This window comes from Chelonoidis abingdonii, chromosome 4 (genome assembly GCF_003597395.2).
Source record: "Chelonoidis abingdonii isolate Lonesome George chromosome 4, CheloAbing_2.0, whole genome shotgun sequence".
NCBI classification, from domain to species: Eukaryota; Metazoa; Chordata; order Testudines; family Testudinidae; genus Chelonoidis; species Chelonoidis abingdonii.
The window spans coordinates 112,257,603-112,271,723 of NC_133772.1; the positions used below are offsets into that span (position 1 = coordinate 112,257,603).

The window sequence follows — 14,121 nt, forward strand, 5'->3', positions numbered from 1 at the left end:
TACTCCAGCCACCGGCACTGCTGTGTCTTTCCCTGTGCTCCACCTGCTGGATACTCTGTTCTCTTGTAGGGAGAATTTATCTGTCCGTGGCACGTCATGGTGGGTGCGATTTGTCCTCCTCAATTTCTGCCTCTTCATCCTCCTCTTCTTCCTCACCACACCTGCCATCATCGTCAACACCATAGACATGTTCAACGTGACGCGGCCGGTGGAGAGCCTCAAGGTAGCCGATTCCTGCGGGGCTCTGCCTTCTGGACTCAGGGACCCACCTAGGGGATTACCCATCTCCGAGCTTGCCTGAGGAGGGGAGGGTGTGGGCTGTCTCTGTGCCCCCCAAGGAGGGCAGGCCATGCCTCTCCTCTGCACTCTCCACGAGTGGGATGGGTGTCTTCTTGGCAGGGAGAAAGGGAGAGCCCACGTGGTGGGCAGCCACATGTCCCTGATGGAGGCATCCTTGGGTCTTGTCTCTCTGTGAGGTTGTGTGTGTGTCCCCCCCCACCCCAGGCAGTGACCCCATATCCTGGGTGGGGCACACACAACCTCACTCATAGGGAGCCAATGGGGCAGGGCAGCTTTGTGAGTGTGCTGAAGCAAAGGAGGTGGGGTGGGACCATTACAGACTGCACCAAGTGCTGGGCTGCTCCAGAGCTGCCATGAATCCAGCCCCTTCCTCCGCAGTAACCTGTGAGCTGTAGCTGGGGGCTTGCTCTGTCCCAGTAAAGCCTTCTGTCCTCAGCCTCACCGCCCCTGCAGCGGTGCAGCAAGCGTCCCAAGGGCCCTGCCACTGGCCAGGCAGGGTCTTGAGCTTGTCTCCGGTCTCTCCCCTCCCCAGAATCCCGTCCTCACCCAGTTCTTCCCCACGCTGCTGCTCTGGGCCTTCTCTGTGTTCCTGCCATTCGTCGTGTACTATTCCGCCTTCTTTGAGTCACACTGGACCAGGTAACTCACGGCCTTTACACTCTGACCTTTCACCCTGGGGCCCGCTTGCCCCCTCGGAGTCACTCGGGATCTGGATTTGAATGAAAACCCTAGTAGGTACCATTTAGTCCATCTGCAGGGGTCAGGGTAGGATTGGTCCCTACAGTCTGTTCTGCGGGCTATTGTCCAGTCTGGACTGAAGAGTCTGCCAGTCCCTCCTGAGGAGACAGTTCTGTGCCCTGAGAGATCGCTGCGTCTGCCCTTGTCTGCACTAGCCAGGTTACTGTGCGAGGTGCTGTGCTGTTTGTTCCCGCCTCCGTTGGGCAGCGGTCACCTGGCAGCTGCACAGACACATGCTTCAGTCCGCTCCAGTGCTCTCGGCTACGTTCCAAGCCAGCACTGAATCTCCAGGACAAGTCAGGCTGAATTGCTCCCAGCGCAGTCGTTCCCATGCCGGTGGGGATGGAGGTACAGGCGCCCACCTTTTAAAAAATACCCTGGTACCGGAGGTGGGGGTCAAAGCTGCCCCACCTGATAAACTTCCTGTAGTCCCCTCTCTTCTCCCTTTATCTATGCCTCTCGCTTTAAACCTGCTCCCAGGCTGCACTAATGCCTCCCCATGGCCTCAACCAGCAATCCAGCTGTGGTTGTCCAGCTGTGTTCCCTCTCTGCTCCCACTCAGCAGCACCCCCTGCAGGTGGCCCAAGCCACCCAGTGTCCCCCAGCCATGCTCCTTCCATTGGCATCCCCTGCAAGTGCCACACTTCTCCCCCTGGGCACAAAATGTGTGCCTCCAGTCTCCAGCACTGAATGTCGAGCTGGTGATTCAAACATGACTCATGGTAAAACTGGCCATTGCAGCTTCTGAGCTACAGTCAGATTTCCAGCTGCAAATCCTGTCATGGGAAGTGGTGAGAATTAAAGAGAGATTTGGAGGGTGCGGGGCTCCCCAGATGGCTTCACCACAGCCTGTTCCCCCATTGTGGCCTCTGCATAGTTTAGGGAAAGAATCCCCACCTTCCCCAGTTAGTGCTCTGTTCCAACAGAGCAGTGTCCCCTTGAGGACAGTCTGATTCCCTGTGCAGAACTGGACCCAAGCCCCAAGCATCTCTCTCCAGCTCCTCTTCTGTCTCCAAAATGTATAAATATCTTTTCCTTTTTCTGTAGGTCGAATGAAAATCAGGTCACAATGCACAAGTGTTACTTCTTTCTGGTGTTCATGGTGATCATCCTGCCCTCGCTGGGGCTGACCAGGTACAACCCATGTGCACAGCCCTCCTCATTCACTTGCAGACTGGGAGTTATATACATGTGCCTGGAGCTCTTCATCCTGAGGGATCAACCCCAAAGCATTTGCAGAGACTGTGTGTGCAGGGATCACATCACCACCACTGAAATGCAGTGGAACACAGCAGCTCTTAGCACTCAGCACTTCTGCACACCAGTTATGGCAGAAAGTGAAGTGTATCCATTTGAAACGTAATAGGAAATTAGAGAAGCAGCATGTAATTGCCCATGGCCCAACTGACCAGGATGCCAAGATTAACTCCCTGACTCTTGGGCAATGTGCTGTCGTGTCTTTAATAATCATGTGTATTCCAGAGGGCATCCGTGTTACATCTCCTCCAAAAGACTGCTGCAGCACAGCAGCCCCTAGAGCAGTAATTCTTTAAAGAGGAAATGTCTCTTATAGCTCAATAGCTGGTTACTTATCATTCTCTGTGGTGTTGCTCCTTGGCCAACACCAATCGATAGCTTTTAGGGGCTGTGGAGTAGCCCACTTTGTCTTTGAGAGAGAACTGACCAGCTCCCTCTGGGGAATCTCCTGGTCTAATGTATTGATAGTTTGTACTACTCACAGGCTATTGCACTTGCAGAGACTCCTGCTGAGGCTCAACTGTCCAGCCCTTTAGCCAGAAAGCACTTGCTCCTCCCCTCCCAGCACATGCATTGTTTGTTCCTGGGACCGTCCTGTCCCCAAACTCTCCCCTGGTGACCCCTCAGCCCAACGACCCCCAGCTGCACAGCCTCTCCTTCCTGAGTATGAGCTAGCTCAAGTGACCCTGAGTATTAACCCCTCTCTTGTTCAGCTGATCTGCAAAGGAACTACTTAGCCAGGTGTGAATGTAGCCTTGTTCTCAGGTTCAGCCAAGCTGTGATCAATTCAGGATCCCAGGGTGGGGGCAAAGGTGGTTTTAATCACCTTTGGGGTGTCCTTATTCTGAAGCCGGCTGGGATCCACTTTGGTTCCCAGCACAACTTGGAGAAGCAACGGGGCTGACCTAACTTGCCCTCAGCTGCCTGTGGCACCACGGGGTTGTTCTATCAGCTGGGACTGGTCGGAGCATAGCGAGCCTTCAGTCATATCGCTGATGCCAACAGCTTTATGCCACCTAGGGATTCTGGCTGTGCTGGGGCTATTGCCAAGCAGCTAGTGGCCCTTTGCGCAGCTGGAGATGTGCAAAGGGACCAAAGCATCAAGCCAAGAGCGCTCTGCGGGAGCAGCAGCCACTCCAGTAAGATTTTGACACGGCTCCATTGTAGGTTGAACCCTTTCTGTGGAGCGTTCCAGCTCTTGTAACCAGATCCTTCAGTAATTGCCACCTTTGACAGAACAGTGTTTTCCAGCATTTGCACCATGTGGCCCAGCTGTTCTTTCCCAGACCAGCCTTGATTATTACCATGATTGTTTTTATTCACACAATGCCAAAACAAAACAGGCTGGGCACTTTCCACACCGAGGTCAGGCCCTGTGCCAAAAGGAAGTCCAGAGATGGGTGGGGGGAAGGTGTGCTGCAAGACCTTTTCCTACTCTGCATATGTGTGTGAAAGAGAGCGAAAGACTCTTGCCTGTTTGCCCATAATATTCTCTCTTGTCTGTATAACACACGTCTAACCAGCTTCTGCTCTCCCTTCTCTCATCCAGTTTAGATCTTTTCTTCCACTGGCTCTTTGACATTCACTTCTTGGATGAGGCAAATATCAAGTTCCAGTGAGTACTGGCGGGTGCTGAACATGTGTGGGGATGTGTGTACACGTGTAGATTAAGGGGAGCTGCATGCACAGCTGGGTGTGTACAGGGGCCGAGAAATTGCATTTTGCACTGTTGGTGGTTTTTGGTTGTAGAGTTTTGGGATGCCTCAAGTTTTAACCCCCATTTCTGAGTGATCCCCTGAGCAGAAGGGGCTGCAAGCTCGTGGACCCAGCAACCCTGCAGCTGTCACCCCCTGTGCTGCTGGGCAGCTGCTTGGAGTGATTCGGGCATGAGTCCTGCAGCCACCAGCCTGGCACAGCTCATCTCTGGCCATCTGCTTGGGGCACATCTCATTCTCTTCCCTCCTTGTTGTTTCCGGGGGCAGGTGCGTTTTCCTCCCTGATAACGGCGCTTTTTTTGTCAACTACGTCATCACGTCCAGCCTGATTGGGACAGCCATGGAGCTGCTGCGCATCCCCAGCCTCATCGTCTATGCAACCCGCCTCTGCTTCGCCAAATCTGAGCCAGAGCGGCTCCACATCAAACGGGTGTGTGGCTCCGCTCCCTGCACACCCGCACCCACACATTGCCCATCTGCCACACCCTGCCTGGGAACTCAGACCTACCAGATCCTGTCTCCACTGTCCTGGCCAGAAACTCAACTTCTTGTGCTCAGGAGGTGGGGTCTGGTCGCAGTGCCTCTGGGGACAGGTCCGTGGCCTAGGGCTGCTCCAGGAGGTGGGACTCTGGTTAGGGTGACCCGGTGTCTGGTTTTCGACCGGAACACCTGGTCGTAAAGGGACTCTGGCAGTTCCGGTCACCACGGTCAACCAAGCTGTTAAAAGTCCATGTGGCAGTGCTGCGGCACTAAGACAGGCTAGTCTCTCCCTGCCCTGGCTCCACACTGCACCCTGGAAGCAGTCAGTAGGCCCAGCTCCTAGGTGGGGGCGGGTCACAGGGCTCCATGCACCGCCCCTGCCCCAAGCACCAGCTCCACACTCCCATTGGCCGGAAACTGCAGCCAATGGGAGCTGCAGGGGCAGTGCTTGTGGGCAAGAGCAGAGTGCAGAGCCACCTCCCACACCTCTGACTAGGAGCCGGACCTGCTGGCTGCTTCCGGGGCGCAGCACAGTGCCAGGACAGACAGACAGCCTGCCTTAGTCCCTCTGCTGAGCTGCTGCCAGGGAGCTGCCAGAGGTAAGCCCATGCCCCAACCTCCTGCTCCAGCCCTGAGCCGCTCCAAACCCGGAGCTTCCTCCTGCACCCCAAACCCCTCATCCCTAGCCCCACCCCAGAGCCTGCGCCCCCAGGCAGAGCCCTCACCCCCTTGTATCTCACACTCCTACCCCAGCCCAGAGCCCCCTCCCACACCCTGAACCCTCTGTCCCACCCCTCCAGCCTGAAGCCCCCTCCTGCACCCAAACCCCTCATCTCCGGCTCCACTCCAGAGCTCACACCCCCAACCAGAGCCCTCACCCCCTCCCAAACCCCAACACTGTGCCCCAGCCTGGATCCCCCTCCTGCACCCTGTAGCCCTCATTTCTGGCCCCACCCCAGAGCCTGCACCCCCAGACAGAGCTGTCACTCCCTCCTCCACTCCAACCCCCTGCCCCAACCCAGCGAAAGTGAGTGAGGGGGGAGAGAGTGAGCCACCGAGGGAGGGGGAACGTAGTGAGCGGGAGAGCAGGCCCTTGGGGAAGGAGGTGGGGCTAAGGTGTTCGGTTTTGTGCAGTTCGAAAGTTGACACCCCTAGCTCTGGTCCCAGTGTCTCTGGGGACAGGCTTGTGGCTGGAGACTGCTGCAGGAGGCTTGGCTTTAGTTCCAGTCTCTCTGTGGCTGCCAGGGGTAAGCTGTGCAGAGGAAGCAATCAGTGCAGGTCTGGGAAGGCAGCGGAGCAAGGGAGTGCATCATGTGTTTCAGTAGCGACCCCACTGGCTGTGTGAAGAGCAGCAGCGCCTGGCGCTGAAGGAGAATCCCTGCCGTGGTCAGCAGGCGATGGCTGCGCCATGTTGGCTGGGTGACTTCTAAAGGAAGAAGGGAAACATGAAGGACTGGGAGTTGCAGCCAGGCCCTGGAAGAAATGCTGGGAAGCATGGGGCTGGGGGCAAGGCAATGGGCTGGGAGATCTGGGATCAGTTTCTGACTCTGCCACAGACTCCCTAGGTGAACTGGACAAGGCCTGTCATCTCTGGGTGCCTCAGTTCCCCATCTGTGGTGTGGGCACAATATGTCCTTTCTCTGTCTTCCCTCTGTCCATGTGGAGTACGAGCTCCCTGGGAGAAGACCTGTCTCCACTGTGTGTATCTATAGTGCCTAATGCCAGGGGCCCCGAGCTCACCTGAGGCCTCCAGCTAGTGCTGTAACACACACGATAGCACTAAGCTGCAGGCAGCAGGGTAACTGTGCTGTTGGTTGTGCCTCAGAGCCAAGCCTATGAGTTCCAGTTCGGGCTGGAGTACGCCTGGACCTGCTGCATCTTTGCTGTCGTCATGACCTACAGCATCACCTGCCCCATCATCGTCCCCTTTGGTGAGTGGCTCCTGTGAGCTTCCAGCCCAGCCTTCAGCTGTCTCACCATCTCCTCTGGGCCTGGCCCCAGGGCTGGAAACAGCCTCGCCCACATCCAGGTTCCCAGGAGAGTCTGTTTGCTCCCTTGGGAGGTGAGATGATCGTTAGAAGGCAGTTCTGTCTGGTCTCATTGGCCTCCTGCTGAGAACCACCACCCCCGCCCCACTGTCATGCAGTGACTGGGGAACCAGCCCGGGTACAGAGAAGTGAGCAAGGATCAGCTGCCAAATCCCCAATCACCACTGGCATCAATTCCAGGGACTGTTCTCCTTGACCCAGTCCCTCATCCCCTCTCCAAGCCATGGTGCTTTCGCCTCACCCCCCTTTGTCCAATGATGGCACCGTCCTGACCCTCTTTCACCCCCCTGGCCCAGGTTTGCTCTACATGCTGCTGAAACACATGGTCGATCGCTACAACATTTACTACGTGTACATCCCCACCAAGCTGAACCAGCGCATCCACTCGGCGGCCGTCAGCCAGGTGGTGGTGGCACCCATCTTCTGCATGTTTTGGCTGCTCTTCTTCTCTGTCCTGCGTCTAGGTAGGTGGACTCAGGTCAGAGACTCCTCCAGCCTAGACCTTATCTTCATCAGGGCTCACTTCTCCAGGGGACAAGCAGCCAGCTAGTGACCATCACCTTCTCGTCAGAAACAAGAGGGAGGGGGGGGAATGGGGCAGACAGGGAGAAAAGAAATGGAGTAAGGGTAATGTTGGTGAGATCTCGATTGTACTCACCATGTGAGGGGAGGGCTCAGCCAGATGGGGGAGATCTTGGCTGGTACTTGTCGGGGGGTACTCAGCCAGATGGGGGGAGATCTTGGCTGGTATTTAGGGGGGCCTCAGCCAGAGGTGGGAGAGATTTTGGCTGATACTCAGAAGCTCTTGTGGCTGGTAGGAAGTGAAGCTGGTGGATTCTGATACAGACTCCCATGCTGGCTGGCTGTTTTTCTCTGCTCTAGGTCCCATCCGTCCCATCACCCTCTTTACCTTCGTGGTTCTTCTATCCTGCATCCTCTTCTCTTTCTTTGGCCTGTGTCTGAAGAAACTGCAGCCAAGGAAGCCCTCCAGCTACCAGGTGAGAGAGGGAAGCAGCCACTTTGGTCCCAGGCCCTGACTCATCGTCTCTTTGTTCTGTTTGTCTATGTCTTGCCTCTCAGGGGTCAATATGCACAGAGATGCCTGAGGATTTAGTTGCGTCTGGAGCAGACACAGGGCTGACTCCCCTGGTGCTGCATGGAGCATCTCCCCTCTGTCCATTCACCATCACCAGCTTTGGGTGTGTTTGTGCCACAGTTGCAGTGGCCCAGCTAAAAGTGGCCCTTCTTGTCTCCAGATCATAGGCTCTGGGCCCCACCCTCCTCCCCCGTCAGCGCTCACACCAGGGGCAGCACTAGGAGATCCTGCATTGCAAGAGGTGCCAGCGCGTTGAGCTCTGTTCTGCTGCTAGATGCAAGTTAGAGCTCACTGCACTTCCCAGCAAACCCGTCTCCTGGCAAGCAGCCCCCTGTAATCCAGGCTGTTAGAGCTCAGAGCCAAGGGACAGCTCCAGCGTCCCCCAGCTGCTGGTGTCTAGCCCATCTCTGTGAACTGTAAAACGAGCTGTGGGTCTATCTCTGGGCAGGTATCACTGATGGGTGCGATCAGTTCAGTTAATCCTAGCTCTTAGGGGCTGCAAACATGATCCCTCCCTCTCCAACCCCATGGTCTCAAATGGCTGTAGGAGAGTGTGTTCCTGTGGTTTGCCCCCACAGCTTGGGGGATCTGATCCCTCATTGCTTTGTATTCTCCCACCATCTGCCTGCAGATGTCCGAGCAGTCAGAAGGGGCCTTCAACGACACAGAAAGAAGCAGCATCTCCTCAACCCCTAACTCAAATGTGAGTATATCCACCCCCCTGTCCTCACGCACCAGACGCCTCATTTCGGGAGTCAGCTTCATGCGGCGTCAAAACACTCTGATGCAGTGAACCACTAATGCCTGAGACTAGGAGCACTGCACTGAGACTCCCACAGTGACCCAGATGTGCCTCTACCCCGGCATGGCCACTCATCTCCTGCTGCGCAGCTCTTGTGAACAGGGCCAGCTCCAGGCACCAGCCGAGCAAGCTTGTGCTTGGGGTGGCAGATTCTACGGGGCGGCGTTCCGCCCAATCCTAGGGTGGCACGGCTGCTTTTGTTTGTTTGTTTTGTTTGCCAATCTGGCTGCCCTGTAGGGGGCGGTGGCGCGGAGGAGGGGAGCGCCGGTGCCAGGGCTGTAGCAAGCCCAGCAGGGCAGCCCGCGTCCTTCCCTGCCCGCCGACTGGAGCGGCACAGAGCCCTCTCGGCAGGCGGCGCAGCAGTCGGGGCCACGTGGCGAGTGCCCTGCTGAAGCCCTGGCTGCCCCCCTTCTCTCTCTCCCCCCACTCCCTTCCCCTTCCCCCCCCCGCTAGCCGGAGCACGTCTTCAGTGCAGGGAGTCCCCCTGCCCCCTGACTCCGGCCGCCCCGCAGGTTTTTTTTCCTGCTTTGCCACTCTGGCCGCCTCGATTTTTTTTTTTGCTTGGGGCAGCAAAAAAGCCAGAGCTGGCCCTGCTTGTGAATGGAGGGTAATACACTCACATGCCCCAACCTCACTGGCCAATCAAATCCCTCCTTTCATCCAGCTTGGATTCTGAGTGGGACCGGGGTTTCTTCCTGATCCGCACCTCTGGCCCATTGTCTGCTTTGTGCCCCAGATGTTTGTGGCCACGGTGCTGCAGGAGCCGGAGCTGAGCCTGACGCCAGCTGCCTCCCCAGCTCACCAGTCCTACGGCACAATGGGTAACCGGCTGGAGCCGGTGGAGAACAGCGAGGAGGGCGGCCTGCAGAGCTTTGAGACGGAGCTGGAGACTGTGGAGGGTGAATTCAGAACCGGGCCCGTGCTGGAGGAGCAGGTCCATTACCACTGAGCAGCCACCCGCAGCGGCAACACCAGCTGGACAGAAACACCGACATCAAGTATTGAGAACGCGGGGGGAACTCCATCTTGTAGGGCCCAAGCTTTCTGAGCTGCCATGCTGACCTTGCTACCAGCTCTCAGGCCCTGGTGAGAGTCCAGTGCCGCTCGCTGGCCCAGATCCAACACTGCTGAAGAGCAACGGCTTTTCTGGCCTGCTAGAGCCCAAGCCCCAGTGCTGGGGTGGTGGCCACCTGCTCATGCACACAGATATTACTGGGGTCTAGGCTGCAGTGGTGAAGCCAGAATTGAACAGAGGGAGAGACCCCAGGAGGCCTCCTGCTTCCATCCTGTGCTCAAGCTCTCAGCAGCTGGAGCTGATTGCTTAGTGCATATCATGCTCAGTAGCCTGCCTGCCATCTCCTGGTTTTCCCTTCTCCTGGAGTCAGGGTCAGTCGCCGCAGACCTCAGGCACCCCCCTTTGCTTTCTCCACCTTTCCCTCTGGCTCAGCATCTCTTTGGGAAGGAGGGGTGCAGTAGAGTGGGTGGTGCCCAGACATTGGGGCGGGGGGGGGGNGAGATTGGGTTGAATCTGTAACGACCCTATGACACACCCTGGAAGCTGCTTTTTTGAATAAATCCCTGATATCAGCTTGCTGACATGTCTTTTGCCTAAAAGTAGAGTGCAGAATGTGCAATTGCATAACCTCCTGGGCAGTATACTAGTCCCAGTTACTAGATTAAAGATTTGTATTGGGAGATATCAGAAATGCTGGTTAATAGAGCTTTCCGATTGATAAAGTGCCAGATAACACAGCTTTTACTGTATAAACTATCACACTGTCTTTGAAGTTCAGAGTCTCTGAATTGTACTGGTTTTCTAATTACATGACCCAAATGTGTAACAACTTGGTCATCTGGTTGTCCATCAGTTGGACTGGCTGAGGTTGGTCTGGAATTTGAGTCATTGTTGCCTTGTTCTGCATCCACAATCTGTTGAGTTTTTGCTGTGTTGATTGATCTTCCTGAGGAATAATTTGTAGTCTTTGACAGTTTCTGTTGAACTCTTCACTGTCAGTCTCAATCACATATGATCTGGGCGCTGAATTCTTTTTCTTTACGTCAAATTGGAGATGTCCAGTTTGACATGAACTCAGTCACTAGGTTCTAGACACCATACTGCTGACCAGGATGTGGGCAGTCATGCCTAGTGGTGAAAGCAAGAGTCCAGCCTACTGGTTGGAACTGGATCCAGAATGGGTGGAATCCAGGAAACAAGTTGAGAGGCAGAAGCCAAATGCCAGAGCTGGGAGAGGAGGGGAAGTTAACCAGAGTCATAAGCGAGAAGTGGAACCAGCAATTGGCCCCAGAGTGACAGAAGCAGGGGCACTGGAACAGGGGGGACTAGGGAGCAATGGCGCTCCCACTTTTTACCTCCCATAAGGGTGAGGGAAGGGAGGGAAGGGGCGGAGAGGAGTGAGCAGGGGGAAGGGTCTTGGGAGGAGGAGGCAGTGGAAAGGGGGGCAGGGCCATGGTTTGGATGCCAGTGGCTCCCCCACTTTTAGGGATCTTCTGTCATTCCTGGACAGAAGCCAAATGCCAAAACCACAGGATCAACCAGAGTTGTGAGCCAGAGGCAGATCCGGGGGGTTAAAGCCAGAGGGAAGCAGGGGCTGGAGCAGAGCTGGAGCAGGACTGAAATGAGCAGGAACTGCAAGCAGGCTGAAGCAAGGACTGGAACAAGGGCAAGCATAGCTCTGGGCATGATGTGTGTTGAGCAGCAGCTGATCTTCTGTGGGGGCCAGGCTTATAAGCAGGACTGCTCAACGAGCAGCCAGTCCGGGGCTATTGCCCCTGAGTTCTAAGGCAATGCAGCTGGGCTCGTTGGTTGCCTAGTAGCACAGTTAGTCAGGGAGCAGGCCAGCAGTTGTTCCTACCTGGTCTGGTTTCTGACAGCACCCTCCTCCCATCAGGGTTGCCTCCCAGGAGACCCTGGGACAGGTTTCATGGGGTAGGCCCAGTGGAAGGTGCATAGGAAGTCCAGGGCCTGGATGTGTTCCACAGGTTCCCAGGAAAAGTCCTCTGGGCTTCCCAGTCAGATATTAGAGTCATCCCTAGACTTGGTGGGAGTCCAGAATCTGCTGGCCCATGTATTCCTCTTGGCCCTGTATGGCTATCGGTGGAGGGGAAGGAGTAGTGCATTGTGGGAAGGGATTCTTGATGAAAAGTTTCAGGAGGAAGATGTGGAACATGGGTAGATCTCAAGGAGTTCTGGCAGCTGGAATCAAAAGGTTACCTAGTTAAGTTGTTCAATAATTGCAAATGGCCCCAAGTATTTATGGTCCAGTTTTGCAAATGGAGCTCAGGTTTTGCCAAATCTTATCCCCTACCTTGAGATTAGAGGTCAGCTGATGGTGTTGGTTGGTGTGGCACTTGTACACTGGCCTACTCTCTTCTAATCAGTGCCTGAATTCTTGATGTACTTGATGGATGTGTGTGGTGAGATCAGCAGTGATGGGCATTGGCAAGTCAAGGGGGATTTCGGGGTGATACTGAGAATGGAACCTATAATTTGCAAATAAAGTGGTTTTCTGGGTCGTGGCATGTGTGGGGTGCACAGGTGAGGGATGGGAGGCCGGGGCGTTCTCTGGGCGCAAGGGGCTGTGCCATGTGCATGGTATTATTCAGCAAGTTGGTCATCAGTTCTGACACATAGGTCGATCAGGTCATCAAGATGGGAGGGGGGCTTAACCTGTGTGGGTTTGTCCGTTATATCATCATTTAATCCAAAACTGATGATGCTGCGTGGAGTCATTCCACACAGTGTCCATGGATAGGCAATGGAATTCGGCTGCGCATTGGGCAGCTGAGTGACGCTCTTGCTGTAGCGTTTGCAGCACGGTTTCAGTGGTTTGGGTGTGGTGGGAGGTCTGGATGGAGGGGGTGTCTCAGCAGGGGGTCTGGGTGCAGGGACACTTCAGATGCAGGGGGTGAGGCACTGTGTTCAGGTATGGGCTGCTCAGGGGAGGGGTATGGCTTGCGGGGGGGGGCGTGTGTCTGGGGCCAGATGCAGAGGGGTTAGGCAGACTGGGGCACAGGCCCAAGTACAGTGACCCCCTACCCCGTGGCTGAGGCGTGATGGGGGCTGGAAGTGGATGGGGGGGGGGGTGGCAGAGGTGCAGCTTGTCCTGCAGCCAGGGCAGGTGTCTAGGGGTCAGTCTGACCCAACCTGGGACTAGCAGCTGAACCGGCATTGCAGCTGTGTGTGTACGTGCGTACAATGACTTGTGGCTTACCTTTGCTTCCCCATCAAAAAGTCATTTTTCTGCAGGGAAGCAAAAAAAAAAATTGGTTGGGGACATGAATTCTGCGCGCGCACACAGTGGCACAGAATTCCCCCAAGTGTACGTGATCGCCAAGTCTGGTAGCTACATAGCTAAACATTCACTGAGCTGTGCAGCTGCAGGCTGAATTCAGCCCTGCCAGCAACTTGCTCCAAGTTGCTGGGGGCAGGTGGGAGGGAGGCAGGCATGTGAGCTGCCCTCTGACCACATTACAGAGTCTCCTCCGTCACTGCAGCCAACAAATAAAACTGTGACTTAAAAACAAAGGGTGAGGGAATTAAAAAAAATATGTTGGCTCCCCTGCTGCCTTCAAAGCAGCCATGATGCCACAACCCTCTTGCAAGAACTGGGCTCTGGGCCCATGGGCAGGGCAGTTACCACTCCCCATTCCCAGAGCTGGGCTGCCTGTGAGGATGATGCTGGTGCACAAATGAGGATCCAAGCAAAAGCGAGTGGGCCTGGTCCCCTTAGTGTGGTTAGAAAGGCAGGGGTGGGGGGAAAGGGGCACAGCTCTGTCCCCAGGGGACAGGACACAGGCAAGAAGGGGAGCGTTTAGTGCTCAGCATCTAAGAAATGTTCTCCAGCGAGCACAAGGTGGGTCTGGTAAGCCAGGCAGCCTGGCTGCACCCTTGAGAGTGGTGGGTGGTTGAAAGGAGTGCGGGGGGGGGGGAATGCTCAGCTTCTCAGGGCCAGGCTCCAGCCTCCCAGCACCACTACTCTGTCACACTAGCCTTCAGTCATGCCCATGGGTGCCAGCAGGAGCGTGCTGATAGGTAGCATGGGACAGTGGCAGTGAAAAGTCATAATAGCACTGAGGCCAGGGAAAGCAGCTCCCAAGAATGGGACTTGGAATGGCAAAAAAATCAGAGATGCTGGTGCGATAGGTGACCCCTCTGTTGTCTGTGTGCACATAGCCATATCACAAACCCCTCCTGGGCTCAGTGCCTGCCGCACTGTTGGCATCTCATAGCCCATGATAACCCCTATCTCCAGCACCCATTCAGTCAAACACTCATTTGTCCCTTTGCACGTACACCACCATCCATTCCCCACCTCATACACCACCATGTACACTATGGTGTCTACATAGCTTCACTCCCAGTCGGCCACTATCACCCCCATCCAACTGTGCCCCTGTCTAACCTCACCTGTGCTGTCTCCAGCCACTGGTTGATCTGGCCCAGTTCTGTGGGGAGGTGGATTGTTCCTTATGCTGCCTCTCCTGTTGGAGCCAGTTGGATGCTATCAGCACCTGATCAACTAACCTCAACGCCTCTCTCTTTTGCTGTTTCTCTGGTATGGAAGCCAAGTGCCTGTGAGCGGCATGGTGTCCTTGAGGAGCTCTGGCTCCTTGTCTGACTTTCCCTTGGCTGTCACACTATAGGAATGTGCCAGAGTTCTGTAC

At 55.6% G+C, this 14,121-nt stretch overlaps 1 protein-coding gene across 4 annotated transcripts in view; it reads left to right on the forward strand.

Moving 5' to 3' along the window:
* The window catches only part of TMEM63C (transmembrane protein 63C), a 65,374-nt gene extending 55,427 nt beyond the window's left edge, over positions 1 to 9,947 (forward strand). For all 4 annotated transcript variants that reach the window (XM_032801940.2, XM_032801936.2, XM_032801935.2 and 1 more), the window contains 10 exons: positions 70 to 223; positions 833 to 939; positions 2,086 to 2,172; positions 3,845 to 3,910; positions 4,278 to 4,440; positions 6,316 to 6,421; positions 6,835 to 7,002; positions 7,421 to 7,536; positions 8,266 to 8,337; positions 9,173 to 9,947. In XM_032801940.2, the coding sequence (XP_032657831.1) occupies positions 70 to 223; positions 833 to 939; positions 2,086 to 2,172; positions 3,845 to 3,910; positions 4,278 to 4,440; positions 6,316 to 6,421; positions 6,835 to 7,002; positions 7,421 to 7,536; positions 8,266 to 8,337; positions 9,173 to 9,385 (1,252 nt within the window). In that variant the 3' untranslated portion in view covers positions 9,386 to 9,947. The remainder of the gene's footprint in view (positions 1 to 69; positions 224 to 832; positions 940 to 2,085; positions 2,173 to 3,844; positions 3,911 to 4,277; positions 4,441 to 6,315; positions 6,422 to 6,834; positions 7,003 to 7,420; positions 7,537 to 8,265; positions 8,338 to 9,172) is intronic.
* The last annotated feature ends 4,174 nt before the right edge of the window (positions 9,948 to 14,121 follow it).